The following is a 25,444-nucleotide window of genomic DNA, read 5'->3' on the forward strand; positions in this document are numbered from 1 at the left end:
TGAATTATAGCGTTGCGACAATAATAAACAAAGATACACCATTGTTTTGTACAACAAAAATGTAGAAATATAAAATTCACACCATATTCGATCATTTGCGCAAATATCAAAGCATAAACATGTAAGTATATGGGTTTTTTAGAGTTCATATAGCTTTTTACGAATTTACAAAATACTTTTTTGATAACTTCATATTTTTTTCATAACAAAAATACATATATTACGTTCACAGAGAACAAAGAGAATGATTCACGACAGTGTTCACACTATTCATGGGGATTGATAAAAATTGATATCTAAGTCCATGGAGTCTGATAAAACTTGATTAAAATCGTTCAGTTTTTGCTGTTATGACACGTGCGTGTATTAGATTCTTCTGTTAAAAATTTAAACGCTATAAACAATTTCTTTTCAAATTTTCGTCAGTATGGGGCTTGAAAACGAGCAAGTTGCGGAAATTCCGACCGTTTCATCTGAATTGAACGACATCACTCATCCTGTCAGATATCAACATCGAGTGGAAAATTCTCATCTGTACAGAAAAGTAAAACTAACGCGGAACGAAATAGTCACAAAACCTTACAAGAAATAATCAATGTAACAAAATCTAATAATTTAATTTAACTTTTACTTAGGTTTTAAATGAGTTCACGTCTAACAAAAAAGACAAATCCGTCACGGATCGTACAAATTTGTCTCTTGCGTCAGTTGACGCGATCAGTACGGAAGAATGTTCGAACACGTCGGTTAAAACCGAACAATATTTGAACGTGGAAAATTGCGACGGATCGTTTTTTGAGAATAACGCGATTCGACTTCCTCATGTCTCGTGGAAGCGTAAGACTCCCTACAGCATTTCCATCAGTAGCTGCACACGTTACAGAACATCCAGTACTGTTTTAGGTAGTCCTACGCGTATATAATTTACATAACAACAGTAATAATAATAATAATAATAATAATAATAATAATAAAAATAATAATAATAATAATAATACAGATTGTTTTTAATATTGCATGTGTTGAAATGCGCAGAGGATGTCCCCGGAAAGGACGAGCCGCGAGAGGGAAGAGCGGAGCGTAGCATACTCTCCGATTGTCGGGAGTATTTGGCTAATTATCAGGAATCTTGCGGTACGCCGCGTTACGCGGATTATTCCTACGCCGCTTTGATCACGACAATGGCTCAGGCTGCCGCACGATGTCTTTGGGCGTTGATATGCGTTATCGTTAATGTCGTTCCCGTGATTCAGGTGATGACTGTAAACAATGCAGCGTAGAGGTTCTTCTTCTCAATCCTCGTCCTTCGCGGGGAGATCGCAAATCGAAAGCGCATATTTTCGAACTTGAGTTCCAGATGTTCACCTTCGTGCTGAGATTTGTGTTGGACAAAACGATCGACATACGCGGGACCAAGGATTTCCAACGGGCATTGATAAAATTCGCGATACTCGCCGTGCAATTGTTCAGCGTGTACGTTTGCCTTTTATTTATTATTGACTTCATCGTTCTACCGATCGTACAAATGACGGTCAACATCGTAGCCAAACTTATAATACGCAAGTAGATCGTGCGCAGTAATAATATATTATATATATATATATAATACGTATATATATTAAAAACTGAATAAAGTTATGATAACGCCACCTTTACAAAAGGTTTTTCTTTAATTTCGAATTAGTCTTTCTTTTGTACAAACATTGTGTATGAGCATATAAATGACAACCAAGTTGTTATTTTGTAGCAAAGTAACTATATGTATATATATATATGTACTATTCCCTTCGATGTGAGAGAGATTCACACAAATTCGAGGACATTAGAGAGTAAAGTTGCGAAAGCGCTTAATAAATGTCAAACAGAGCAATCAAGAACAACAGCAGAATATAAGTGTTTGATACTGAGACGTGACTCGCCGCGCTCCATCCGCATTCAAGATCCTCCTTCAACGCGTTCGACAGCGATAAATTGTTCTTGTTCAAGCAGAACGTCTCGCGAAGATCGTCGTCCCAGCCGTTGTCCCAGCAACTGAACTCGTCGTCCTCCTCGCGCTCAAAGTTCTTGAATTCCTCGTAAGAGTTGCATCGATCCTCCTGATATTGTCTGTGTTTTCTCTGCCATACCTCGACCCATCTGCGTGAAAAGAAGCAAGAAAAGTTTTGTTTTGTCAATTAGCTTAAGTCAAAGCGTATCAAAGCATCTTCCGTATAAACAACGGATTATCCTCGTACCCGATGTCGCAATCGCAATTGATGTAACTGCCCGCTAATCGGAGCTTCATCAGGAAACGTTCGCCCGGCACTCCCGGTTTGTAACCGGACGACGGATTGTGCAACGTTCGAGTGTCGCTGTTGCGAATCTCCACCGTTATGTTGCGCACCCGATGAGCGTTAGTGAACACTTCCTGCGGCACGGTCGTCACGCTGGTATTGTACAATCCGAAGTGAAGATGTGGATTTCGCATGCCCTGAAAACAATTGGTTCAAAAAAATATGCTTTACAAAAGTCTGATGACAAAGAGAAATTTCTCATCAAATTTTACAAAAAGAGACAGGATAAAGGATGTACACTTACGCGCAGTATTTCCGAATGTATATTTCTCAAATTTCGACCGGTTAACGTAATATTGTATAACTTGCAGGGTAACTTGCCCTTCATTTCTTTCTGCAGATCGGTGTCATTTTGAACCTATAATTGTTATTGTCATAATTTGTTTTTTTCGATTGAGCAGAATTTTAAGGTCGTCCGACTTATTTATTATTCGATATACCTACATCAATAAGCAAGTGTTTCAGTCCGTGATTGTAATTTAAGATATTGGGAAAATTGAAGTTCTTCACACCGTTGTACGCGGTGATGTGCAGCTTTCGGAGCTTGGTGGCTTTGCAGAGCGCGCCCGCCTGTGAAGAAATCACACACACAGTTCGCGTCTCAGTGGCGAAGTTTCTCGAATATCGCGAATATATCGCGGAAGACAAAAGCGGGAACTTACTTCGAAGATCGACAGAGTGAGTCTACGTATGTCCAACTCCTCGAGACTATCGGCCACGCCCAGGAAACTCGTATTCGTGATGGCGGTTATAGGATTATCCGCTAAGTTGAAGGTCTTCAATTCTGGCAGCGTATGAGTGATCAATGGGACCACAGTCAAATCGTTGAAACTTAAATCTAAATAGTGAAGAGACGTAAGATTTGACGACATTTCGGCGGGTATTGACGCCAGCTCGTTATGCGCCAAATACAGGGTTTGCAGTCGTCTGAGAGGTAATTCCGGAACCTGCGTCGTATCAATTACAAATTATTATTGTTTTTCGCGATCACATAAAATATGATACTTACGCTCAAGAGAGAAATATTGCTCAGACTGAGACTCAGAAGAGTGTCCTCCAAACCGTAAAAGGTTCTTCCACGACTATCCAGAATAAGTTGCTTGTTGTGACTGAGATCGAGATGAGCTAAGTACGGTAAATCAGAAAACACACCGTCATCCAGTCTGACAAGTCGATTGTACGACAGATCTAGCCACACGAGACTCTACATGTGAAAAAAAGTTTTAGTTAAACAAGATGACAACTTGTTGAAGAAAGCAATCATCTGCAAGAGATACGTGAAAGATCGAACTTACTCTGAGTCTGAAAATTGTATCTGTGTTGTGGATGCCTGACAAGCTGTTCCAGGACAAGTCCAGATTCGCCAAATTCGCGGCAGAAGATAACGACATGCTCTTGATAGGCAATCTCGTAAATTGATTGTGCGACAGATCGAGACTTTCTATGTTAGAGTCGATGAATATGTTGTCTGGCAGTGTTCTCAGCTTGTTGTGAGACAAATCTACAATACGCAGCTTCTTCAACGGTCTAAATACTTCCGGCGGGATGTCCGTGATATCGTTCCAAGACAGAAGCAGCACTTGCAGGTTCTTTGTGTTCTTGAAGCAGTCGAAGTCCAACTCCAGCAGATCGTTGCGACTCAGATCAAGCCATTGCAAATGCGGCATGTTACCGAAGAGATACTGAGTGATGTTCCTCAGTTCATTGTTCGACAGATATAAATGGGTGAGCGAGAACTCGACCGGTTTGAAGTAATACTTCATAATGTCGGAAATGTTGTTGTAACTCAAATCCAAAACTTTGATGTTCGACTGAATATTGCCGCTAACTGGGAACAAAGATTCGGCAGATTTGAAAATTGAAAGAATCAATTAGCGATTTTCAACGTGATTTTCTGAACGTATAAGCGATAACTCACTGGCTGTCACTGGTGGAAAAGAAGTGCTGTTGATCCACAATCTCGGGATCTCGTTGTGGCTGACGTTAACTTTGAATGACGACAGAGTTCCTACTTGGTCGAATGAGGCGAAATCGAACTCGTTGAGGTCGTTATACGCGAGATCGAGAAACTCAAGATCCGGTAGATTCTGAAAAATTAACGATATTTATTTCACAGAAATTTTCCCCCGAACCCAAAATCACAAAAATCGTCTTTATGGTTGAGAACCATCTAATTATAGCTGGCCAAGCTAACGTTCTTCTACACACTCTGCGCACACATTGTGTCGCGCGCGAGTCACGCACGTATAAGTATATTAAATTACTTGAAAGGCTTCATCGGTGATGTCCTTAATCTTGTTGCCACGCAAGTTGATGTACTTAAGTCGGTTCATATTCATAAAAGCCCGTCTCTCGATTCTGTTGATGGCATTGTCCTCTAGATTGATTGTCATCAGAGACGACAAATCGACGAACGTGTGCGTTTGCAGATTTTTCACTTGATTGAACGCAAAATTGACTTCTTCCAGGGTCGAGTGTATATCACCCTACGAATTGAACGATGATACTCTTCTGAATCATATGACGCACATTTTTATCGTAAGAAACGAACTCACCTGGAAGGTACCCTTCGGTATACTGTCGATTTCGTTATCCTGGAGCTCGATACGCTTGATCCTTTTCAGAAAGTGGAACGACGTGGCGGGTAAAGATCGAATTCTGTTATTGCTGAAGTCAAGATGTTGCAGATTCGTCAGGGATTTGAACGATCGACTTGGTATCTCGGAAATTGAGGAGGAAAGACCGTGTGATATCCTCAACGTCAACAAAGAGTGACCCACCTAGGGCGCAAAAATAAAAGTCGAAAAAATAAAAAAAAAAACAAATGTCCTTCAAATTAATTTTCTCTACAAGTACACACGCAAGGAACATTTGAACCTTTGCAAGAGAGGTTTATATAAATTTTCTAAACATTTATATTTTTTTATTTATTGACGCTCGTCAGAAAAGTTGAAACAAGAGTTCACCTCTGAGAAAGCTTCGTCTTCTATCGTCGATATCGAATTTTCGGAGAAATCGAGATACTTGATTCCGCGTACGTGCATGAAGGCGTGATTTTTGATGTTGTTCAGATTACTGTGTGTTATTCGCAACTCCTTGATGTCCATGCCGAACTCGATGAAATTGTCCGCTGACAAAGTCGCCTGCGGCATTCGGGAGATCGAGAGAAAACGCAAGTTTCTCATTTGTCGTAGATCCTGAAGAGAAATAACGCCGTTCTGTCTGCCGCTGAGATCCAAGGTGTACAACGAATACTGGAAACCGTTGAAGACTTCGACTGTAAGCAAACGTTATCGTGAAAACACAACGATCAGTTTGACGTGTCCGACGATTGCAATACGTGAAATTGTGAATAATTTACTTGGCGAAAATGTGTCGATACGATTCTCGCGGAAGACGAGCGTGCGCAAGAAATCGAACTCTTGGAACAGATGGCTCGGTAGCATAGTTATGTTGTTTCCCGAGACGTCCAATAGCTCGAGCGATGATTCCAGACCGGCTAAATTGGCCGAGCTTATCTCCAGCAGATCGCAATCGCTCAGGTACAGCTCGCGAATGCGCGAGTTTCGGAAAGTTTCCTCCTTGATCGCATAGGTTTTTAACTTCGTTATTGATTGCAATTTATTTATTAATACAATTTGTGAGTTCGATTATCGTACCTCGATTATCGTCAGAGGATTGCCTCTGAAGTATGTGCGATTGACTTTGAAGAAGTGCTGAAAATCACCGGCGGACAGGTTCTCGATCTGATTGTAATCAAGCTGCAACACATCAAGGGACATCTGCACGCCCCTGATCTCCGGCTCCTGCTGAGTCTGCAGCATTTTCGATATCCTGTTGTAACTGAGATCGAGAACCTTCATGCGCTTCAGCAGAGACAGTTGGGCGTATGGCACGTGCGTTAGCTGATTATCGTTCAGATAGAGGTGCGTCAGGTGAGCCATTCCGTCTCTGAACACCGACGGATCGATCTCCTTCAGACTGTTCTCCCGAAGATCAAGGATCTCCAGATACGTGAGACCGGCGAACGCGTCGGCTGGCAACTTCTCGATCGCGTTGCGACCCAGACGCAAAGTCTGAAGAGAGTTTTCCAAGCCGCGCCAGTTCTCCGGTGACACGCGGGATATCTTGTTGCCCGTGAGTTCGAGAAGTCGCAATTTCTGCAAGTGTCTGAACGACTTGCTCGGCACGTTCGCGAGTTGATTGTAGGATAAGTCAAGCTCCCACAACGATCTCTCGAGACCTAGAAAGGCTTCATCCGGAATGTCTGCCAGGGGATTATGCTTGATCTGTAGCTTATAGAGACCTACAATTCATGACAATTTATTTTCGCGTATTTTCCCACACAATCTATCGCAACACATCAAACTACAACATGTAAAACCCAACAAAGTGCACGCACAAATAATACGTGTACATACACTAGGAAATAAGAACAAAAAAATCTACAATTTTGATTTTTTAATGCAATGAGAAATTTAAAAAAAAAGGAAGTGTGCGAAATAAAAAATGCAGCCGTGTCGACATTTCTTCAGTTTCCATTCTTTTACGTACCGGTGTTCATGAGATATTGGGGCTGCAGAAATCTGAGCCCGTTGTTTTCCAGTTGCAGCATGAACACCTTGGACGAATTAATTGGCTGCGGTATTCGCGGCATCGGCACATTGTAACACGCGACTATGCCGAGATCCGGTATGGCTTTCGAGCAGGTGCAGAGCGGATTGAAGAAGCACGGCGGATATTGAACCGGTAGCTCGTGCATCCTCACCACGGATGCCCACATCATCAACAGCAGGGTGATTATCAACATAGCGTAGGCGACCTTCACCAAAGTAAAGAGCTTCTGCAAATTATTGATTTCACGTATCGGATTCGTTTTCGAAGTTGTGCGCGACGCATTGTGAAGAGACAAAAAAAAAAAAGAAGAATTCGTCTCGGTTGAGTCAAAACAAATTTTGAAAAACCATTTGTTAGAAACGACGGCTAAGAACGCGATTGACGAGCGTAAATAAATAATACCGCCCTGATAACAGCGCGCTAAACGAGTATCTTCTCTAACGGGTTGCAACGTCTCAGCGCGCCTCAACGAGATTTGAATAAAAATTGTCCTCAAAATCTCGAAGGTGTATGAATCTTCGAACGCGTTCCGCAATTTAATAATTATCCCAATTACATTTAAATTTCATTAAATTATTATTCAGGTTTTACCATGCTCTCTTTGAAAAATTGCCCCGCAAAAAACTCTTCGCGTGTTTTACTCTCTTCTGCTAAGATGACACACAACAACAAAACACCGACTGGCCGCTCGCTTTCAGCCGGACGCGGTCGTTTGTCGTTGTGAGCGTAATAAGGCTTCGCGTGCGCACTGAACGGGAGTCCCGGTGCTTCTCTTTACTAGATTACAAATGATATTCCATTAGCAGGCGATCGAATAAAGCTGTGCGCGCAAAGCCATTTAACTAGTCTCGTCGCGGTCGGTAATTATATTTGAGCACATTAAGGACTGAGACAACATTTTGCAGAGCTCCACAATATGTAAGAAACATCATCACCCAAATCTTTTTTTCGCGGAAGAAAGTCTTTATCTTGTATAAAAACTCTATTTCTCTTCTTAAAGCCAAGTTACGTCATCGGTATCCTATCACCTCGGTACTTAGCCGTGTTGTTAATTGCCGTATTACTTTGATAGTTTGGTTTTGTTTCAAACTCTTTTCATTCATACAACACGTACGAGACGATATGTGGGAGGAAGAAGAGCAAACAAAAAAGAATGAAGACAGAATCGTAGATAAAAACAACCATTTGTATTTAGGCCAATTATAAAATTTATTTCGCTTATCACATGTCTATGTAAAAAACGATAGATCAGTTTTCATAATTTACATAAATGTACACGGCCCGGTTTTTTTTTTTTTTGTTTTTCTTTTCTTTTTTTTTTAATAAACTTTCACATTTGTAATGCATCGTAACAAGAAATATTGAATACAACTGTGGGAAGATAGAGGGTACATTTATACATACACATTTGTATATATATTTATATTAAAAACATCCATAAAAAATATCTGTTTTTCTTAACGATCCGAAGACTACATAGTTTTTTGTGCGTTTCCGTTGCTGATGGCATTGGAAGAGAAATCAGTCTCAGTCTTCTCTGACTGCTTGCGCGTCGTCTTTCGCGACAGCCCGAGACGGGGCACAACAAGTATCGCGAACAAACCCAATAAATGCGGGAGCAGGTACAAATGCCTAGGAATTAAAAAAGCGATATGTTAATAAAAGTTAAACTTTTTATATTACATGTGTATATAGTTTTTGTTTTGACGATTGATATGTGACGGTGACACTTACAGGTACACTTTGATGCTTGGCACAAATTCTAATAGTATAAAACTGAACGTTATGTAGGCCATCACAATCCTCGTCGTGATAAACGTTAACACATCGTAGAAGATCTTCATTCGCCTGGACTCTAAGAACAACGGCCGGACGTGACGACGAATCTGTTATAACAAAATTGTAACGCATGAGAATTAGATTCACGCGCGATTATTATTCGCGAGAAATTTGTAGAGATAAAAAAAAAAAAAAAAAAAAAAAAAAAAAAAAGTACATTATCGTGTGCGTATACCAACCGAACGTGACGCAATAGTGAAGAGAGCTCCGCTCGCGAACGTAAGGTAATAGCCGGGATAGAAACCGTGCCAGATAGCGGAGAGGGTGTACGTGTACAATACTTTGTTACGACCGGTTCTCTCGTACACGAGGGATCGCAACCACAGATTCGTGCCTTTGTTCCAACTACTGATGCTATCCCTAAGAGTAAGTGACATCTGAAAATTGAGTAAAACGATAAAAGCAGCTACAAGAGCAGCTCTCGATAAATGCGAGCTCTGCTAAGTTGACAAGAAAGGTGGTCAAAAAGAGTCACTCTCTTACAATCGTCAGAGAGAGAGAGAGAGAGAGAGAGTAGCGTTTCTTCTTTAATTATTGTTTTCTTATTTATTACAAAAAAATAAAAAAAACTGCAACTGCGTCATGTCTCGCACCTCGAACTTGTACACGTCGACATTGGACGTCATGTCCCAGCGTGCGTTGCCTTGTTCGTCGTAACCGTTGAAGCCGAGGCCGGAATTGTTGCATATCGCATCGGCGAACAACCAAGCGTGGTAATACTTGAATCGTACGAGCATAGTCGTCATCATAAGGAATATTATCATGTGAAATATATTTGTGGTCTCCAGGAATTCGTTCTCTGAGAAAAAGATGTTGAGCGTTATAGTCATAGAGACAATTTTAAACTACACAGAGCGGTGAGGAGAAACTGAAGATAAAAACAATTCGAACCTTTTAAACGTTGTATCGGGAAGGTCGGAATGAGCGTGATGAATATAAGCGCGCATAACAAACTGGCTGTGACTTTTTTCGCGACGACTAGAGTGGGCGACGGTTCCACAACAATTTCATTTTGTTGATTCCTCTTCTCGTAAAAGCTCTGAAACACATCGTACATCCTAATTATTTTTTTGTTTGTTTGTAAATATTTTATAATGAAACAGCACGTTAACGTTTCTCACCGCTATAGATTTTGTGCCAGGCAAATGATTCCCATGTATAAAATCAATGTAATCGCGATAGAATATAATCGGACCAGCCATCAAGGCTTGAAAGTGGAAGATGTAGCTGAAGTATTCCAAAGTACTTGGCATTTTTCTGTTAAAATTAAAACGTCTAAGTAAATTGTTCGATTTTTTGATAAATGATTCTCAAGTTAAATTTTTGCTTTTTTCTATCATCTTATTTTTTTTTCTTTGTGCGCGATATAAATAAAGTGTCGCATGGGACCCCCGTTTAAAGAGCAAAAGCACTCACTGCACAGCCTGATGACGTTGCATCTGTGTTAGCTCCTCTTCCCGACGCGTTAGTCCATCATGAATGCTATACGCTAGACTAGTTACTTTCTGCGTTATAACCATGAGAGGACCTGAAAAGAGAGAACGCATGTACATACGTTACATATATATATATATTACAAAAGCGAGACACGAGAGACACTTCGTCGCGCCGAAACATTTGCAAGCGAGACACGCAGTTACTTGCGCATAATAGGATATAAGAGACATTCGATATCACAGACTGCTGAATATTGAGTTGAACGTGACTCGATTAACAAAATTTTATTATTCAAAAACAAATACATTAATAGCTGACTTATAAGTATGACAATTGATAGAAGTTACATGGAATAGAGCTGAAAATGTTTAACGCCCGTCTATCTCTCAAAAAGATTTGCAAGAGTTATCTATAGAGTTGAGTCATGTAAGAGAAATGAATACGAACGGACGTGACTTACATCATCGTACAATCGAAAACATAAGAAATAACATCGCCAAGATATTCTAACTATTAACAGTAACACACGAGATTTACATAAAGATTTAAAGCTTGTTTGTGGTTTTCTTGTTTTATGACGTCAGAGGCGAGAAATTAGTTTTTTTTCAAACTCACTAAAAGTTTCTTACAAACTACGGCTTCAGTTTTTATATACGTCATAAAATAATTTACTTTAAACGATGTTTTTCTTCTAACTTAAGTCTTTGATCGAATATTGTGTACGTGAACGCAACAATCCGAAACAATATGTAACTTCGACATATAAACGAAAAAAATAAATAAATAAATAAATAAATATAAAATACGCGAGTAAATTGAAGGGGAAAGAGAGAGAAATAGAGAGAAGGAGAGAGAAGTGAGATTATGAGTTAAACGTACCGGTGATGTCGAGCTTGTACGAGCCGTAATCATACATCTGACGATGTAAGTGAATGCACGATAAGTAGATCAACGCTATTGCGAGAACGACCCTGAAACACATTCAAACATACGGGAGTCAAGTTCGTGCGGCCATCGTCGTCGGTCGCGTGATTTACGATGGGGTCAAACGTGGTTAATTCGACAATGATCGTGCGCACATAGGTATCGTTACGTCGCATGTATGCAAACGATTGCGCAAAGTACACTTTATATCGTTATAAATTGTTGTATCATCGCTCGTCATTATTTATTCACGTTAGACTCGATAAAAAGGAAGTAGAAAAAAAAAAACACAGTCACGATGATACCTTGGTTTCTTCCATAAATCAATTATGGAATCAAAATATTCAAATAAATTGCAGAAAAAAACGCGAATCATCACCGCCCGAGAAAAAAATGGATTAGATCTAATTTAAATCTAACGAGATAAAAAAATATATTGAAAAATAGATCTAATTAGATCTAAATGAAATCTAAATAGATATAAGGTAGATCTAAATAAATATAAAGTAAATCTAAATAGATATAAGTAAATCTATGTAAATTTACACTTTTATTTATTATTAGATCTACTTTTGATCTACTCAGATCTATTATATTAGATCACCTCAAATCCGTTCAGATCTCCTTAAATCCAAGTAAATTTCAGTAGTTTTAATATAGTAGATCTGAGTAGATCTAAAGTAGATTTAATAATATATAAAAGTGTGAATTTACATAGATCTGCTTATATTTATTTAGATCTACTTTATATCTATTTAGATTTGATTTGGATTTAATTAGATCTATTTTTCCATTTTTGTTATCTCTTTAAATTTCAGTTAGATCTAATCCGTTTTTTTCCCGGATAGCGAGAAAAACAACACGTGGATTGTCATTACCATACTGCTAACGTATAACAAAAAGGATCAGTGATAATGTTTCTATTATTTATTCATTCATTTATTCATTAACTATTTCTATTATTTATTCATTCACTTATTCATTAACACATTTTATTATTTATTCATTTATTATTCAACACGCATCGTGTGCGCAATACTTATATTTCGTATCTCACCTCTGCACGTTGTGCGGATTTTGTGTGAGCATCGCTATGTAACATAGCGCGGGAAGACCAACGAGATGAACGGCTTGCCTGGAAAAAAAACATTGATAACTGAGCAGTAAACTTGTTATATCGGAATGCGTCAATAATCGCGGTGGCACGATAAAAAAAAAACGTAACTTATGTAAATATAGTCGCGATTAAAAGACTAATCTTAAGAAATTTTAAACAACAAGTGCAGTAGACATATATTAAATGCTCATAATTGAAAGAACTCATGACCTCGGGGATTGACAAAAAAGATAAATAAATTTAATAAAATTCAGAAGGATTTATATATTTTCGAAGATAAATGAATTATCATTTGTATATTGTCAACTGAACTTAACAACTGAACTTTTAACTGAATTTATCATCGAGACATTATTATATGCAAAAGTGACTAGGTTTTATATGTTATTTTTTGATATGATAAATCTCTTCTATAAGAACTTCAAGGTCCTCTTTTTGTATGCAACGCGCAGCGCATCAAAAAACTGTATGGCCAAAGCGATTTTGAAAAAATTTCTGAATGGAACTCGGAGGAGTCTTGCTTACACAAGAAAACAAATTGAAATTTCAGCTTCTTTTTTAAACAATCTTTGTGTTGTTTCGACAAAGATTGACTAATCTTTGAACAAATCTCGCGTGAATGGAAAATTCATGCAAACACGCGTGGAAACACAATGTAATCAGCGCGTATAGTAGTAACGAAAGAGAGACGTCTCGCCGAGCGTAACACTGCGTACAATTAGAGTAAATCTTCTTAACTCTTCTCGAATGAATGTAGTCGTAAGAAGAAGAAAGATCGGCGGATACAGACAACGATCCACACAATTCTGTCTCTTCCTTTCTTTCCTCCGTGAAACCAGAACGTGACAAAGACATATCTTTAAACCGCTTTATTTTAAACAGACATTATTTTTAAAAAGCTTTCAACGACCTGCTCAACGAATCAATTATGCACTTCGGTATTTCGAGCTAACTACGGTCAATTTGTCGCGCCACGTCAAAAATAATCACGCGTGTGACAATTCTCGTGCATTATTTATACGCGGGAGACGAGAACGGAGTGATATCTCACCTGCCAAAGCAAAAATATCCGAGGGCAAGGCCAATAGTAAGACCGTACACATGTCTGGTAGCTGGAGTAACGGTGGCGGGACTCAGACGCGATCTCAATACTCCGGCTAGTACGAGAGCGGTGAATTGCGTCAAGAGAAAATTCACCTGCGCAGAAGAAACAAAATTGTTTTAGTCAAAGTCAAACGGGGGAATTAGATCAGGAAGAGCCACGTGTGATCATCAGTCACGTGGTAAAAACCTTGCTTTGTGTCGACTTGAATTTATTGCGCATATGTCGATTATAGTTCCGGTTCTTCTGTATCAATATTTACAAGCTCTGATGTCGCGACATGAAATAAATAATGTCAGCACAAAAGAAGATTTTTTTTTTCACGACAACTACGTTTGTTTGGATCTTTTAGCGTTTTGTCTCAATCAAAAGGATAATTTCTCGCACAACTTAAGCGCTTAAACCGTTTACTCATTAACGCTGATAAGAACATCGCGTCCTTTGCTCCAGACAAACAGGTGAAGAAAATCGACTAACGAGCTCTGACACAGCTTCCGAGGCTCGGTTACAACGCGATCTCGCAAAAAGCGCTACGACTGAGTGGCGCTTTTGCAATTCGATCAAGTAAACCAATGCCTTTATCAAACAAAAAAAAACATATAATAAAACATACTCCGATAACTTATTTTTAAATTCAAAAAGTCAACCGATAATATTTTTCTGACATTTATCTGTGCACCTACTGTGTGATATTTTAAAAATAGATGAAAAGCGATAAATAAGAGAAGTGCCTCTAAACATAAAGGCTCTCTAAAAATAAAAAATGATGTAACCAGAGCATAACGGTGTTTGTGTCTAAGCGTCGGGAGAAAAGCTCCACCGTTTTGCAATTTCATCGCAAAAAGATAAAATGTTTTAAAAAAAAAAAAAACATCAATCATTTCGGACACTGTATTTTGTTAGGTGCAATCTAACGGGTGCGCGCGCTCAATTCGCAATTCGCGTGGAATTTTCCTAGAATGCATCCTGGTTTGAAACGCGGCCGAGATCTGCGCGACGTTGATCACCGCAGGGTCGTTGATCCTTTCGCCTAGTAATTTGCACAGTTTCAAATTGTACCAAACAAACATCTCTCCACGTTACAACGTTCTTACTCGCGAAACCAAATACGTGCATCGTCAACGTTTTCGCGAGTATTGGTTTTTCAATATACACGTAACTTCTTTTTTTCTAACTTTAAGTATATAAAGTTTCTTTTATTTGTGCGGTGTTTTTCTTGCGTGTTCGACTTCTTTTACCCTCGTTCAACGTAAATGTATTCTTCGCGTATCGGTTTTCAAGCTCAATTGTTATTTTGCCGGTAAGACGCACCGATGGAAATAGAGCTGACTGATTTGCGGACGATAAATATTCATGATTCTTCGCTGAAAATGCAGATGAGAAATAGAGGCGGCAAGAAGAAAATCCGGTCGCTCGTTTACAACGCAATTGCTACTGTTACTGCTCGTTGCAAAAAAAAAAAAAAAACAACGTAACGGCCACCGTTCATTCTTGTTGCACGTACGCGCGGTGACGGCGTTTTCAACCTTTGGCAACGCGCTGCGGCTCGTAAAAACCGCGTGCAACAGGGCGTAGTAGTTAAATCTCGCTTCGCATTATACCTGTTGCGTTCGTTGAAATTTTATTACACTCGGCAGCTGAGTTGTCTTTTTTTTTTTATTTCAATTCCTCTTGCGCTCTTAAATCGTAACGTAAACGCGCACTTGGTAAACGAGGCGCTCTGCTCGCTCATCGATAATTGGGACGTTAGTGCTCCCGTTTCTTCGCAATAACACGCAGGTAAATCTCTTCTTGCGCGCATTTCACAGTTGTTTGTTAATTTAATCTGTGATTATTTATTAATTAATTAAACTTCACACTCGGTTCACATTTGAAACGAATTTTTGTGAATTTCAACGTTTTCTTTCGCACAAATGTTTTACCGTAACGAAGACCGTTCTATTCGCAAGCACATTTCTCGCGCATTTATTCTATCTTGAGAATTCGATCGATAAAATATCGGAGTTCTATCCGGTTACGAAGGATTCTATTTGCTAAGTCACGTCGATCTATTTTCTATCGAAATTGTCAACGCGTTGCATTTTGCGCGAAAAAGCTTCTCGTCATCGAGAGTGCAGTAGAATAAATCTCTTTGTTTTCGTTATCTCCGTATTGCGCGATTTCTTGTATCGCTTTTATAATGCATTCTGCCATCGGACGTCAGTCGCATATTCTCTTTCGAAATACGTACGCACAGTGTTTATTACTTTTACGAGCTAAGCCGAGTATCGAACTCGCTCTATCCCGCACGTAAGTGCTCGCATTTCGCCTTGGGAGAGAGAGAACCATCACACAGCAATTTACGTCGCAATTAAATCCCCGAACACTAAAACAAAAAGAATAAAAAACGTACACGTAAAACTTTGATATTGTCTCACAGTCTCATTAGAAAGCACATTAAAAAAATATTAAAAATCATTTAAGTAAGTGAAAAAGTATAACGTGTGTCAAATACCTCTTCAATATTGCGTGTTTCATCATTTAAAAAAAATTCTACTCTTCGCTGTAATCTTTTTCTTTTTTGCGCGTCTCGAATTAACGTGTTAATGTCACCATCACGCGTATTACCCACAAGTCTACACACACAGAACGCGCATATTCACCAGAATATCATCTACATTTACAGAACAGATGTTAAGACAATTTGCCTTGAACTTAATATAATTTCAAAGGATATATAATTCCAAACCGCATGTGAAACGCGCGCGAGGTATTTTATTGTCGGGTGATGTAACGCGCGATGTAATAAATTGCTCATTGATCTCGGAGTTTATACATGCATGTCACACCTGTCAATCCGAGATTTATAATTTGCAAATAGGTGCGGCGCGTTGGTATTTTTTTTTTTTTTTTTTTTTTTTTTTTTTTTTTTCATCCACAACCTCACGTCTCACGTAAAAATGTTGTCGCACAAGTCGAGCGCAAAATAAGAAAACTTTCTCGAGTGATGACACAGAGAGTATCCTCGAACGTTTTCGTTTGAATGAACAAGACCGTGATTAATTGATTATTCAAGGCGGTTAGGTCTCGACGAGAAACTTCTCGTAAGCGAGAAACTTAGAGAATTTAACATAAAACATTTATTAACGCACACGCGTCATTCGCCGCACGATTGTGACAATTATTTGCGACCTTGCTTTCGAGACATTGGTATTTTAATAAATGCTAAATGTCGCAAGAAAATGGCTTGTTTACATATCTGTTTTTCGGACTGATAGTCGCTCTGTCATTAGTCCGTAAAAAACAGATAGGTATATAAACGGAGCATTTTATCGCGAGATTAACATTTATTAAAATGCCAATGGGACACTGAAGGCGCCAAAGTCCAAAGAAGTCGTGTGATGTAACCCTGTCAATATTTTCAAACGCAATTCCGTGCACATTGCTTCGTTCAATCATGTCCTTTCCAGTGTCCTTCCTCGTGCGTATTCTCGCATACAAATCTCCAGAGCTCGCAATGTGACGGCTGTCAAAAACTCCGTCGCTAATTAAACGCATAAACGAGAGACGATATGCAGCAATTTGCAAATATCGCGACCGAGTACGCGAGAAAGAGGAGAAAAAAAAAACACGCGCGGTCAACGGGACGATCTTCCGTGCGATCGATATTTCCCTGTTGCCGCTTTCGAAGACGAGTCTCTCCCGGGAGGGCAGCGACACGCGCCTGGTCACGTTTGGTCCAAGCGCGCCGGTAAAACGCGCGTACTCGGTCGTCGATCCTTACCTGATCGATCGGCAGCCCGACGAGATCCGCGAACCAGGAGAATGTGCGAAAGCCGTCGTAGTAGTTACGCTCCGTGGCCATTATCAAGGATACTTCACCTGGAGGAGGCGAAAAACGTCACGCGTCGTGTGTCGCACAAGCACGCATACATACAGACACACACGCACACACGACGAATTTACGCGGGATGAATCGCGTAGTGTGACAGCGGCGACTTCTGCGCAAGCACGTAATCACGCGACAACGTCCGAGCGAGATGCAACACAACGCAGACAATCGACACTCTCTGTCCGGAAGATCCGCCCGACCACCGAGAAGAAACGAACGACCGACCGCGACTGCGAACTAAATTGGAACGCGCGCCGGGGCGCCGGTTCCATTGCCGGCATGTGCGGTGTGTGCGTGTGTACGACGAAGATAGCATCGCAACGCGCGGTCATCCGCTAACCAATCGCGTTGCGAGCACGGACAGTTCTCGATGATGAGGCGATGGGACGGGCGGGGTGAGTGTGACCGAGCAAAGCGATCTGTCATCCGATTGCAAAAATGGATTATTGAACCGGCTATTGTAATAATTGACTTTGATCGTGACATTACCGGCCGTAAATCAGGAGAGAAAGAGAGATGAGACAATTCCTGGGAATTTATAACAGAAAAAAAAATAATCGACATCACCGATCGATATCATTTGATCTCTTATTACTCTATTGTTATACATATTGCAATTATACTACTTTTTCAAACGTAGATGTGATATTATAGTACGCGCACTCTCAGGAAGATAGAAAAAGAAAACTCTAGTCAGATGGTGGAAGAGGAGGAGGAAAGAGAGGTAGATTAATTAAAAGAAAGGAAGAACTAGGAAACGTATAAGAGCTAAGGGTAGAGAAGAAACTAATTTAACTAAGATAAGATAAGTTAAGATATATATAAGATATATAAGAAAAACAGAGTAATATAGTATAAGATGATGTAATATATGTAATATATGAAATATGTCCGCGAGGGAGGAATATAGGAGGGTGTGTGTGTAAGATAAGATAGGGTAAATTAAAACCAAACCAAAGCTGTGATACTTAGTATGTTGTAAAGTATATATTTCAAAGGGTAGGTTAGAAATGAGAAGGAGAGAAGAGATTAGACAGAGCAGGTCAGAGCAGGAAGGGCAATAGAGATAACATGCGTACGCAAAAATGAGATATGTAATAGGATAAGATATATGTAGAAAGAAAATTGTAAGAAATGTAACCAAGTTGCCTTCTTGGCCGTCAGGCTGAAAGATTAATAAATAAATATTAAAAATTTAGTACGCGCACTCTCTCTCTCTCTCTCTTTCTCTGTTAGAATAAATTTTATTATATTCTCTTTATTACAATAGAAATATATATTTACATGTGTATAAAAAGAAATGATATGGCAACACAAAAAAATACAAAGTATATTCGATTAATATTCATATAGTTTTGTTTTGTGTAAGAATAAAGATTTTATTTTCTCTTTTGCACATGCATTTATATAACATCGTATATTGCATATATTATACATACGTAAATCAATTTTCTTGATCAGATAAAAAACCAAAACTATTGAATATTATAAAATAAAGAATTGAAAAATTACGCGTGTACATACATAGAAAGTTTTTCAATATAAATTTACATTTAAAAATAAACTGTAATTTGAATGAAATAACTTTATCGTAACATATAAGCACACGCAGTCATTGATGACCATATATTATACTTAATTAATAGAATACGATTGGATAATCTTATTTAAACATTGCACAGTCCACTGGTTATTTTCGCCGATTGTGTAAATCGAAGAAAGGTGTTTGAATTTACTCAAAAAAGAAGAATTGGAAAGTACAGAGTTCAGTCGTGGGCGTGAAATATAAATGCGGATTATGAAATGTGAATTATTATATAAACCTGAAGCCACGTGAAAACATATAGAAATGTCAAGGATGTATCTTTAAAAAAAATAGAAATAGAAATGTCAAGGACATAACTTCAATATTTTGTTTCAAATTATTGTGCAATTTGTTTGCGAAGCATTGTATTTTCTAGATATACATTAATAATATACATCTTTTTTAAAGATATTATTAGCACGTAAGGCAAAAACGAATTATACACGTAAAAAAGTTTAAAGTAAAATTTATAGTTTAAAATGAATTTTTTCAATTTTTTTAATTTGCAAAAAGATAAATTTGATCATAGTAAAAATATTTGATGCAAGTGTTCTTGAATTATGTGCTTTTATTTTTCATACATATATATTTTTTTTTTTTTTTTTTTGCAATACGTGTAGATATAATTTTAAAAATATTTTACATCCAATTTTTCTTTACATTGAACAGGTACTATGTTCCTTTCATATATTCTCTTTCCCTTTCGTAGTACATACAGTATTTACATACGTCTTTAACATTTTTTTAATCATATAACAAAATAATATAATGTATCGTAATACATTACATTATTATACATGAATTTTTGTAGATACGCATCTGAAATTGTGTGTATACGAAAGAGCGACGCAGCTTGTCAAGTTTTCACATTTCCAACTTAATTACGGATTACAAAACCATCGATTTTCATTACAACAACGATAGGTGTGTAATTTTGCTGCAATTCAGAGAACACAAATATTTGTAAAGTAAACTTTCCCTTAAAAAGTGAAAGAATCTAAAAAGAACACTTTAAAAAGAAAAAAGTAATTCTCTTTTTTTTTCCTCTTTGTCGAGCCCGTGTTGCAATAAATTATCTTCCTACATTGTCATATTTGTATTTACACTATACATTATGTAAAAGATGTTTCACACATCTTGTAAAATGCGAGATTAAGTTTTTCTGTAGATTTTCATGTCACTTTAAATATTACGTATATAAACGTCGACAAAGCAATAATATTACATGACAAGAAACAGTTATGGCCCAGTCACGAAAGGTATATACAACAAATGTATCACCTCACCACGTATCAATATATAATAGCTCTAGATCATTTGATCACAAAATCAAATTTTTTTTTTATAGCGCGATCTATATCTTCTTGATTTCTCAATATATGTAGTTTTCAATACAAGCGAGGTAGTTGCGCAATGAAGGGCTAAGAGTCGCGCGCTTTCTTCAGATCTCTTGTTCATCAATTTGAAGTTTTTCGTCGGTAAAAATCGGTTTAAATTTTTACCACAGTGTCTCGTTTCATCTCGTTTAGTAACTATATTTCAAGAGATCTATTTCAAGGCGTCACGTAAAGCTAAGACTAGCTAAAAAAGATCTTGTTGATTTTTTTTTTTTCACGTATTACATTTTATACGATGTAATAAGCATCTCAATAATAAGCCATGCAATTTTTTTTCGAGAAAAAAATCAAGTTCAAATGCGGTAGGCGTTCTGAAATGTATGTCGTTGAAAAATGCGCAACTCTCCTGATACGCGCTCCCGTCTTGCATTGCTTCATTTGATTTTTATTTTGTGCAGTTTGAGCTTGAAACCGAGCAATTCCGAGAGTACTCCCGAGAGTGCTGACAGTAATACTACTTTAGTGATAGTGTACAGATACGGATTAGCCGAGAGTCCGGAGATTTTGAACGGACTCTCCAATTCCTGGAAAACATGCCTTTGAATTAATTTTTCGTTCTACAGTATCGATAGCTGATCGCACAATATAGCACGATAGAGAAAGAGACACGTACCTTTATCAGATCAGCGGCTAATTTCAGTACGCTATTTGCCACCATAAGCTCTTCTTTCTTATGCGGTTTTTGTTCAATTTGTAAGTATAAATTTATCTAAAAGTCACCGAGAAATGAAATGAGTTTGTTTTGAAGATTCTGAGATGCTAGCAAACATATAACATGTATGTATATAAGAAAACCTACCTGTTCGGTTATTAAAACCGAGAGATTTCTATACTTCTTGTTGATTTTCGTCCCTAGCGTCATAAAACGCAATATAAATATCCCAAGCGAAAAGCTCCAGAATAACGCTTCGACGTTGTATCGCGAGTGTAAAGTTTCGAGATCCTAAAATGGGATATTTGCACTGTTAAGGAGAAAAGAAAACAGAGACGTTCAATATAAAAAATTCTCGTTCACTCACTTTAATTAACTCCAAACTTACGAACGACAGCAATAATATAGTAACAATAAATACTGCTGATACAATTACGTCTACGGATCGTTGAGGCCCTCTTCTCTGTAACGCGAAAATCATGTATGAAAGACAATATTGAACGAATACTAGCCAAAACGCTCAACGCTGTTTTTCTTACTTTCAAATACGATCTGACGCTCAGCCACGTCTTTATGTTGCGCACTTTGTTCAGACGGAAGTGCGGCAAATCGGACTTCCGTGCGCGTCTGGATGATGTCAAGTGAGAGAACAATTTGGCATACAGAAGTCGCTGCTTGTACGTGCGTTCCGCTACCGCCAATAGGAAAAACAGGAAACACGATAGCAAGAATCGCTCGAACATCGATATCAGTACGACTGTTCGTTCGCTGGAGAGAGGAGAATTAATTTGAGAGAGATTGATATCGCATCGATCCGCGAAGATATTTCGATATATACAAACGTCTTGCAACATCTATCCTCTTACCAGAATGTATTTCCAAACGCTATGCCAATTACTTTACACAGGACATCGGTGTAGGTTTCAAAATTGAATAAATAGGTTTCCTGGATTATATCGTTCGGTAATAGATTAATAGATGCGTTGCTAACATTATCCGATCCTATATGATCGCTCAGTCGTTTTATCGACGGTATGAGACACAGCGAGATACTAAGTATCAGACCGCTATAAAAGTAATTCATACTCTCCGGCATAGATTCAACTCTGGCGATAATTGCCGAACTTATGTCGAGTACAGACAATTCGGCTTTCTTAATATCACGTCGTGTCCAAATGGTGCATGAGACTACAATATAAGAGATATATATCAGATCTCTTTTTATATATAAAACCACTTTATAACTGTCCAATATTTTCCTTACTAACCGCGATCAGACGACGTGCAAGTAGAGTTGAGCAATATTGACGGCGGTAATTCGAACTCCCAGGAAAAAGGATGCTCAACAAATTCCCCGTAATTCAGATTGGTCTCACTAGGCAGATCGGATTCCCCGAGTTCTGAACTGTGATAAAAATTCAGTTTTTATGAGAAACTGTCATTGAACTGTTATTTCGATTGACACGCGTGTGTTTCCGAATTTCTTCTCACCTGCACTCGTCGCTGTTGGTGGTGACTCCCATCCATTCCGTGGCAGAAGTTGTCGCCTCTGTGAGATGATGCGTCGTAGCTTCCTCGCACTCGCCTTCTTCCTCGCTCTCGCACTGCTGCCGTGTCTCTCTTGATCCCATTATTTTAGACGGCGCGTCTTTATCCTTGAATCAAAAAGATCATGACCGGAGCCGAGACGTTAATTATGAAATATATCAAGCAAACATTCAAAAGAATATAATTTATTCTTAATAAAAAAAAAAAGATCTATTATAAAAAAAAGTTAACGTAGTGTTACAATTAAAGAAAAATATAAAATTGACAACTTCAGAGACTTCAAATTAGATAATAACTCTGCAGAGCAGATATATGTATATAATAAACAGTACCTTAATACTGTTGAGATTGCTTTTGCTATCCGTAAAATTGCCATCATTTTTTAATGGATCGGGTGCTGCGTGGAAAGTGGAAAACGATGATTTAGCTATTTACTCCATTAAACCTTTCCAACAAAGATTAAAGCGTGTTAGCGGTTCGGAATTGTGTAAGTAAACATAAAAGCACATTAAAAGACTTTTTCTCTTCCCGTAGAGAAGTTATGCTGAGTCGCGAAACCACATGTGTAATTTTTACGGTTAAAATTTTTTTTTATTTATGCGCTTTTATAATTTACGCGTACGACAAATTCCACAACAAATACAAATTTGTAGTTAATTTCAACTACACACAACTGCTAACTTGGCTAAACAATTACTTTCAAACAAGTACTTGTAAAGCAAACCTGAGCGTTTTGACGGAGGTGAAATTTGTTGGCTGGCGCTATCTTCCGACCACGAGGTACGATCTTTAGTTTGTCGTGTTGTTCCTGCACGCGATCTGTTTCTTTGCACCTGTATACGGCCGCCTACTTTATCATTATCACTAGAGACGTTACCATTTAAACTTTCAAAGCCATCGTCATCTTGATGTATGCTCGCCACATGCTCTTCCGCCATGTTATCTGTGTTGAGAAAGAAGTGGATATATAAAATTATATAAAATATGCCAAACCTTGCAACAACATAGATGATATTACTCTTACCTGGCTGTTCACGATTGGCTGAGCTTTCATTGGTGGGGTTTGAATTTTCCTCATTTGTACTTATTTTGTCTTTCTTTATTGATTCTTTCTCATACACTAATTGAGCACTCGCAGATTCCTGTTTTTGAAACATTCACGCACAAATAACATTTACGAATGTTAAGAACAAATATATTAAAAAATATGTACAAATTATATATTTTTTTTACTTTATTGTGGAATTTATGACGCTCTCACCTTAGTAGATTGACCGACAGTCGAAGAGTTTTCGATTAGCACTTTCTTAGCAAATCTAACTGATGTGAATACTTCTTCGCTGCCGGTGCTTGCTTTTTCCGAGACCATTTCTTGAGATTTTGAATCTTTGTGCATACCTGCGGTAAATACGTTTACGTGTTTACAAGACCAAATTTTTTTTTTTTTTTTTTTTTTTTTTTTTTTTTTTTTTTTTTTTTTTTTTTTTTTTACGTACTTAGACTTTGTCTACTTCTTGACTTTCCGTTTCTGCATCTGGCTTCACGTCGTGAACGTCTTGGTATTCGTAATTTGGACTGATTATACTTCAGAGGAGGACCTGAATGCGTCGACACAATATGGGAATGAACAATGCACAGGACAAACATCATAACAACAGGTACTAATACTTCTGACATTGACACAATCTGCAAACAGATGTGGCAATAAAGACAACAAGTAAATGAATGACAAAGCCTCGAAATTATTAACAAATCTTTTTTTCGTACTTCTGGCTCATTCTCCCTGTGTGTAAACATGTAATACAGGGTCATGTTAACTGCTTGCAAGCTGTACAGTAGCAAGAAAAGCGCAAAGATACGAAAACTCGTTTGCTCTATCCACCACTTTTTGCAGAATGGAAGAAACAAGAGTCGCTGAAATGCCAGGCAAGCTACGGTCGACAAGCCATGCTTCGGTTTGGCTTTCGGAAATGAAGATCCTATGTACATTGAGATATATCACAGATAAATATATATATATATGTATATATATATACATGCTTATCCAAGAGAAAAAGTACTAAAAATATATAATACTCTATATGTATAAATATACACAGCCGTGTGTTTAAAAACTATCCATACAAAACATACCACGAACAAGATCAACGTCAATCAGTTCTGTTTTAAGTTTTGCCGTTCTCATTGGAACATGTGTGAGTCCGTCAAGAATATGCTGCTCTATAGTTCTCTCCCATTGTTGCTTGTCGTATGTGCCAATCTTTTTTTGATACCTGAAAGAATTATCTTTTATCTATCTCGCACGCGTTACTTTGTTCTGTTTAATATTAATTAATCATTTATTATCCATCATAAGTGTAATTAGTTACACATTGGATTTTTCTTAATTAAAAATACATTTTCTAATTAATTAGAATATAAATATCTTCTCACCAATGCACCAGTCTGTTCAGCCCCATACCCAAAGGCATATTACAATAAAAGCGTTCGACAACGGTTGTTGTTGTTACAGCTAAAATGAAACATATAACAACATACAACTTCAGCAAACAGAAACTCTTTGTTTTGTTTCGTATGCGAAAAATATACAGAGAGACGAAGATAACATTACATCATCAATCTATATAATCGCAATGTCAGTGCCGAATTTAAAAATATTCGCTTTTATTTATATAATATGCGGATTAGATCTCTGACTTTTCCTCTCTCTCTCTCTCTCCTTTAATAATTTCGTGTCATCAGATCTGATCCGAGCGAAGTGTGCGTCGAACTGGTTGTAACTGGTTCATCCGTTCGCGACGTGGTACGGTGTTTAGATGAGCGACAAGCACTACATACGAACCTAATAAATACGCGAAACATCCCGGAGCATTATCGTTACGCGATCGAGAGATCCGGGAGGGAGAAGGTGAAGAAGAGTAGCGAGAAAAGAATGTGGCGAGACCAGTGTAGCAAATTGTTGAGATTTTTATATCCCCACAGCGAAACCCCTAGCGCGCACGCGTCCGTCACGTTTCACAGC

At 38.1% G+C, this 25,444-nt stretch overlaps 4 protein-coding genes across 6 annotated transcripts; 1 reads left to right on the plus strand and 3 right to left on the minus strand.

Annotated features, from left to right (window-relative positions):
• Positions 1–113: 113 nt before the first annotated feature.
• LOC109852208 lies at positions 114–1,591 on the plus strand. Its single transcript, XM_020423152.1, has 5 exons — positions 114–121; positions 427–544; positions 636–903; positions 1,036–1,253; positions 1,358–1,591. Exons 2-5 carry the CDS (start codon positions 428–430, stop codon positions 1,565–1,567), a joined length of 813 nt encoding a protein of 270 aa, XP_020278741.1. The 5' UTR covers positions 114–121; position 427; the 3' UTR covers positions 1,568–1,591.
• A 31-nt stretch (positions 1,592–1,622) lies between these two features.
• Positions 1,623–7,709, minus strand: LOC109852200 (chaoptin). Its single transcript, XM_020423135.1, has 15 exons — positions 7,542–7,709; positions 6,888–7,176; positions 5,993–6,639; positions 5,695–5,914; positions 5,300–5,610; positions 4,889–5,113; positions 4,598–4,819; positions 4,252–4,420; positions 3,629–4,161; positions 3,343–3,537; positions 2,996–3,280; positions 2,778–2,903; positions 2,578–2,691; positions 2,235–2,470; positions 1,623–2,136 (listed from the first exon to the last, which is right to left on the minus strand). The coding sequence occupies exons 1-15, from the start codon at positions 7,542–7,544 to the stop codon at positions 1,848–1,850; spliced, it is 3,864 nt and encodes a 1,287-aa protein (XP_020278724.1). The 5' UTR covers positions 7,545–7,709; the 3' UTR covers positions 1,623–1,847.
• Positions 7,710–8,122: 413 nt separating this feature from the next.
• Positions 8,123–17,524, minus strand: LOC109852205 (lysophospholipid acyltransferase 2). 2 transcript variants are annotated; one of them, XM_020423149.1, is made up of 11 exons: positions 17,133–17,524; positions 13,319–13,464; positions 12,208–12,285; positions 11,106–11,197; positions 10,206–10,317; positions 9,911–10,046; positions 9,681–9,828; positions 9,383–9,588; positions 8,969–9,166; positions 8,685–8,836; positions 8,123–8,582 (listed from the first exon to the last, which is right to left on the minus strand). In XM_020423149.1, exons 1-11 carry the CDS (start codon positions 17,211–17,213, stop codon positions 8,423–8,425), a joined length of 1,509 nt encoding a protein of 502 aa, XP_020278738.1. In that variant the 5' UTR covers positions 17,214–17,524; the 3' UTR covers positions 8,123–8,422. The 2 variants fall into 2 exon arrangements, with proteins under 2 accessions (XP_020278738.1, XP_020278739.1); XM_020423150.1 differs by lacking the exon at positions 13,319–13,464 and having other exon boundaries at positions 17,133–17,208.
• A 2,976-nt stretch (positions 17,525–20,500) lies between these two features.
• On the minus strand, positions 20,501–25,419 carry LOC109852202 (putative homeodomain transcription factor). 2 transcript variants are annotated; one of them, XM_020423144.1, is made up of 17 exons: positions 25,265–25,419; positions 24,856–24,934; positions 24,556–24,695; positions 24,190–24,401; positions 23,919–24,108; positions 23,684–23,820; positions 23,447–23,564; positions 23,147–23,365; positions 22,755–22,819; positions 22,366–22,529; positions 22,143–22,279; positions 21,741–22,062; positions 21,414–21,642; positions 21,242–21,337; positions 21,022–21,165; positions 20,836–20,931; positions 20,501–20,746 (listed from the first exon to the last, which is right to left on the minus strand). In XM_020423144.1, exons 2-17 carry the CDS (start codon positions 24,891–24,893, stop codon positions 20,597–20,599), a joined length of 2,457 nt encoding a protein of 818 aa, XP_020278733.1. In that variant the 5' UTR covers positions 24,894–24,934; positions 25,265–25,419; the 3' UTR covers positions 20,501–20,596. The 2 variants fall into 2 exon arrangements, with proteins under 2 accessions (XP_020278733.1, XP_020278731.1); XM_020423142.1 differs by having other exon boundaries at positions 25,034–25,419.
• Positions 25,420–25,444: the final 25 nt, after the last annotated feature.

The sequence above is a fragment of the Pseudomyrmex gracilis genome, unplaced genomic scaffold, assembly GCF_002006095.1.
Source record: "Pseudomyrmex gracilis isolate BER0280 unplaced genomic scaffold, ASM200609v1 scaffold_26, whole genome shotgun sequence".
NCBI lineage: Eukaryota > Metazoa > Arthropoda > Insecta > Hymenoptera > Formicidae > Pseudomyrmex > Pseudomyrmex gracilis.

What these genes read in the sequence shown, in the direction of transcription:
- LOC109852208 (XM_020423152.1), top strand. Translation starts at nt 428, where the DNA reads ATGGGGCTTGAAAACGAGCAAGTTGCGGAAATTCCGACCGTTTCATCT. An exon ending in ATTCTCATCTGTACAGAAAA is followed by an intron (nt 545 to 635) that starts GTAAAACTAACG and finishes ACTTTTACTTAG; the next exon opens with GTTTTAAATGAGTTCACGTC. An exon ending in ATGTCGTTCCCGTGATTCAG is followed by an intron (nt 1,254 to 1,357) that starts GTGATGACTGTA and finishes CTTGAGTTCCAG; the next exon opens with ATGTTCACCTTCGTGCTGAG.
- LOC109852200 (XM_020423135.1), bottom strand. An exon ending in TACCGAAGGGTACCTTCCAG is followed by an intron (nt 4,820 to 4,888) that starts GTGAGTTCGTTT and finishes TTCAATTCGTAG; the next exon opens with GGTGATATACACTCGACCCT. An exon ending in TACATTCGGAAATACTGCGC is followed by an intron (nt 2,471 to 2,577) that starts GTAAGTGTACAT and finishes AATTGTTTTCAG; the next exon opens with GGCATGCGAAATCCACATCT.
- LOC109852205 (XM_020423149.1), bottom strand. Translation starts at nt 17,213, where the DNA reads ATGGCCACGGAGCGTAACTACTACGACGGCTTTCGCACATTCTCCTGG. An exon ending in AATCCGCACAACGTGCAGAG is followed by an intron (nt 11,198 to 12,207) that starts GTGAGATACGAA and finishes AATGTGTTTCAG; the next exon opens with GGTCGTTCTCGCAATAGCGT. An exon ending in TCGACGTGTACAAGTTCGAG is followed by an intron (nt 9,167 to 9,382) that starts GTGCGAGACATG and finishes CTCAATTTTCAG; the next exon opens with ATGTCACTTACTCTTAGGGA.
- LOC109852202 (XM_020423144.1), bottom strand. Translation starts at nt 24,893, where the DNA reads ATGCCTTTGGGTATGGGGCTGAACAGACTGGTGCATTG. An exon ending in ACCAACAGCGACGAGTGCAG is followed by an intron (nt 22,280 to 22,365) that starts GTGAGAAGAAAT and finishes TTTTTATCACAG; the next exon opens with TTCAGAACTCGGGGAATCCG. An exon ending in CGGTTTTAATAACCGAACAG is followed by an intron (nt 20,932 to 21,021) that starts GTAGGTTTTCTT and finishes GGTGACTTTTAG; the next exon opens with ATAAATTTATACTTACAAAT.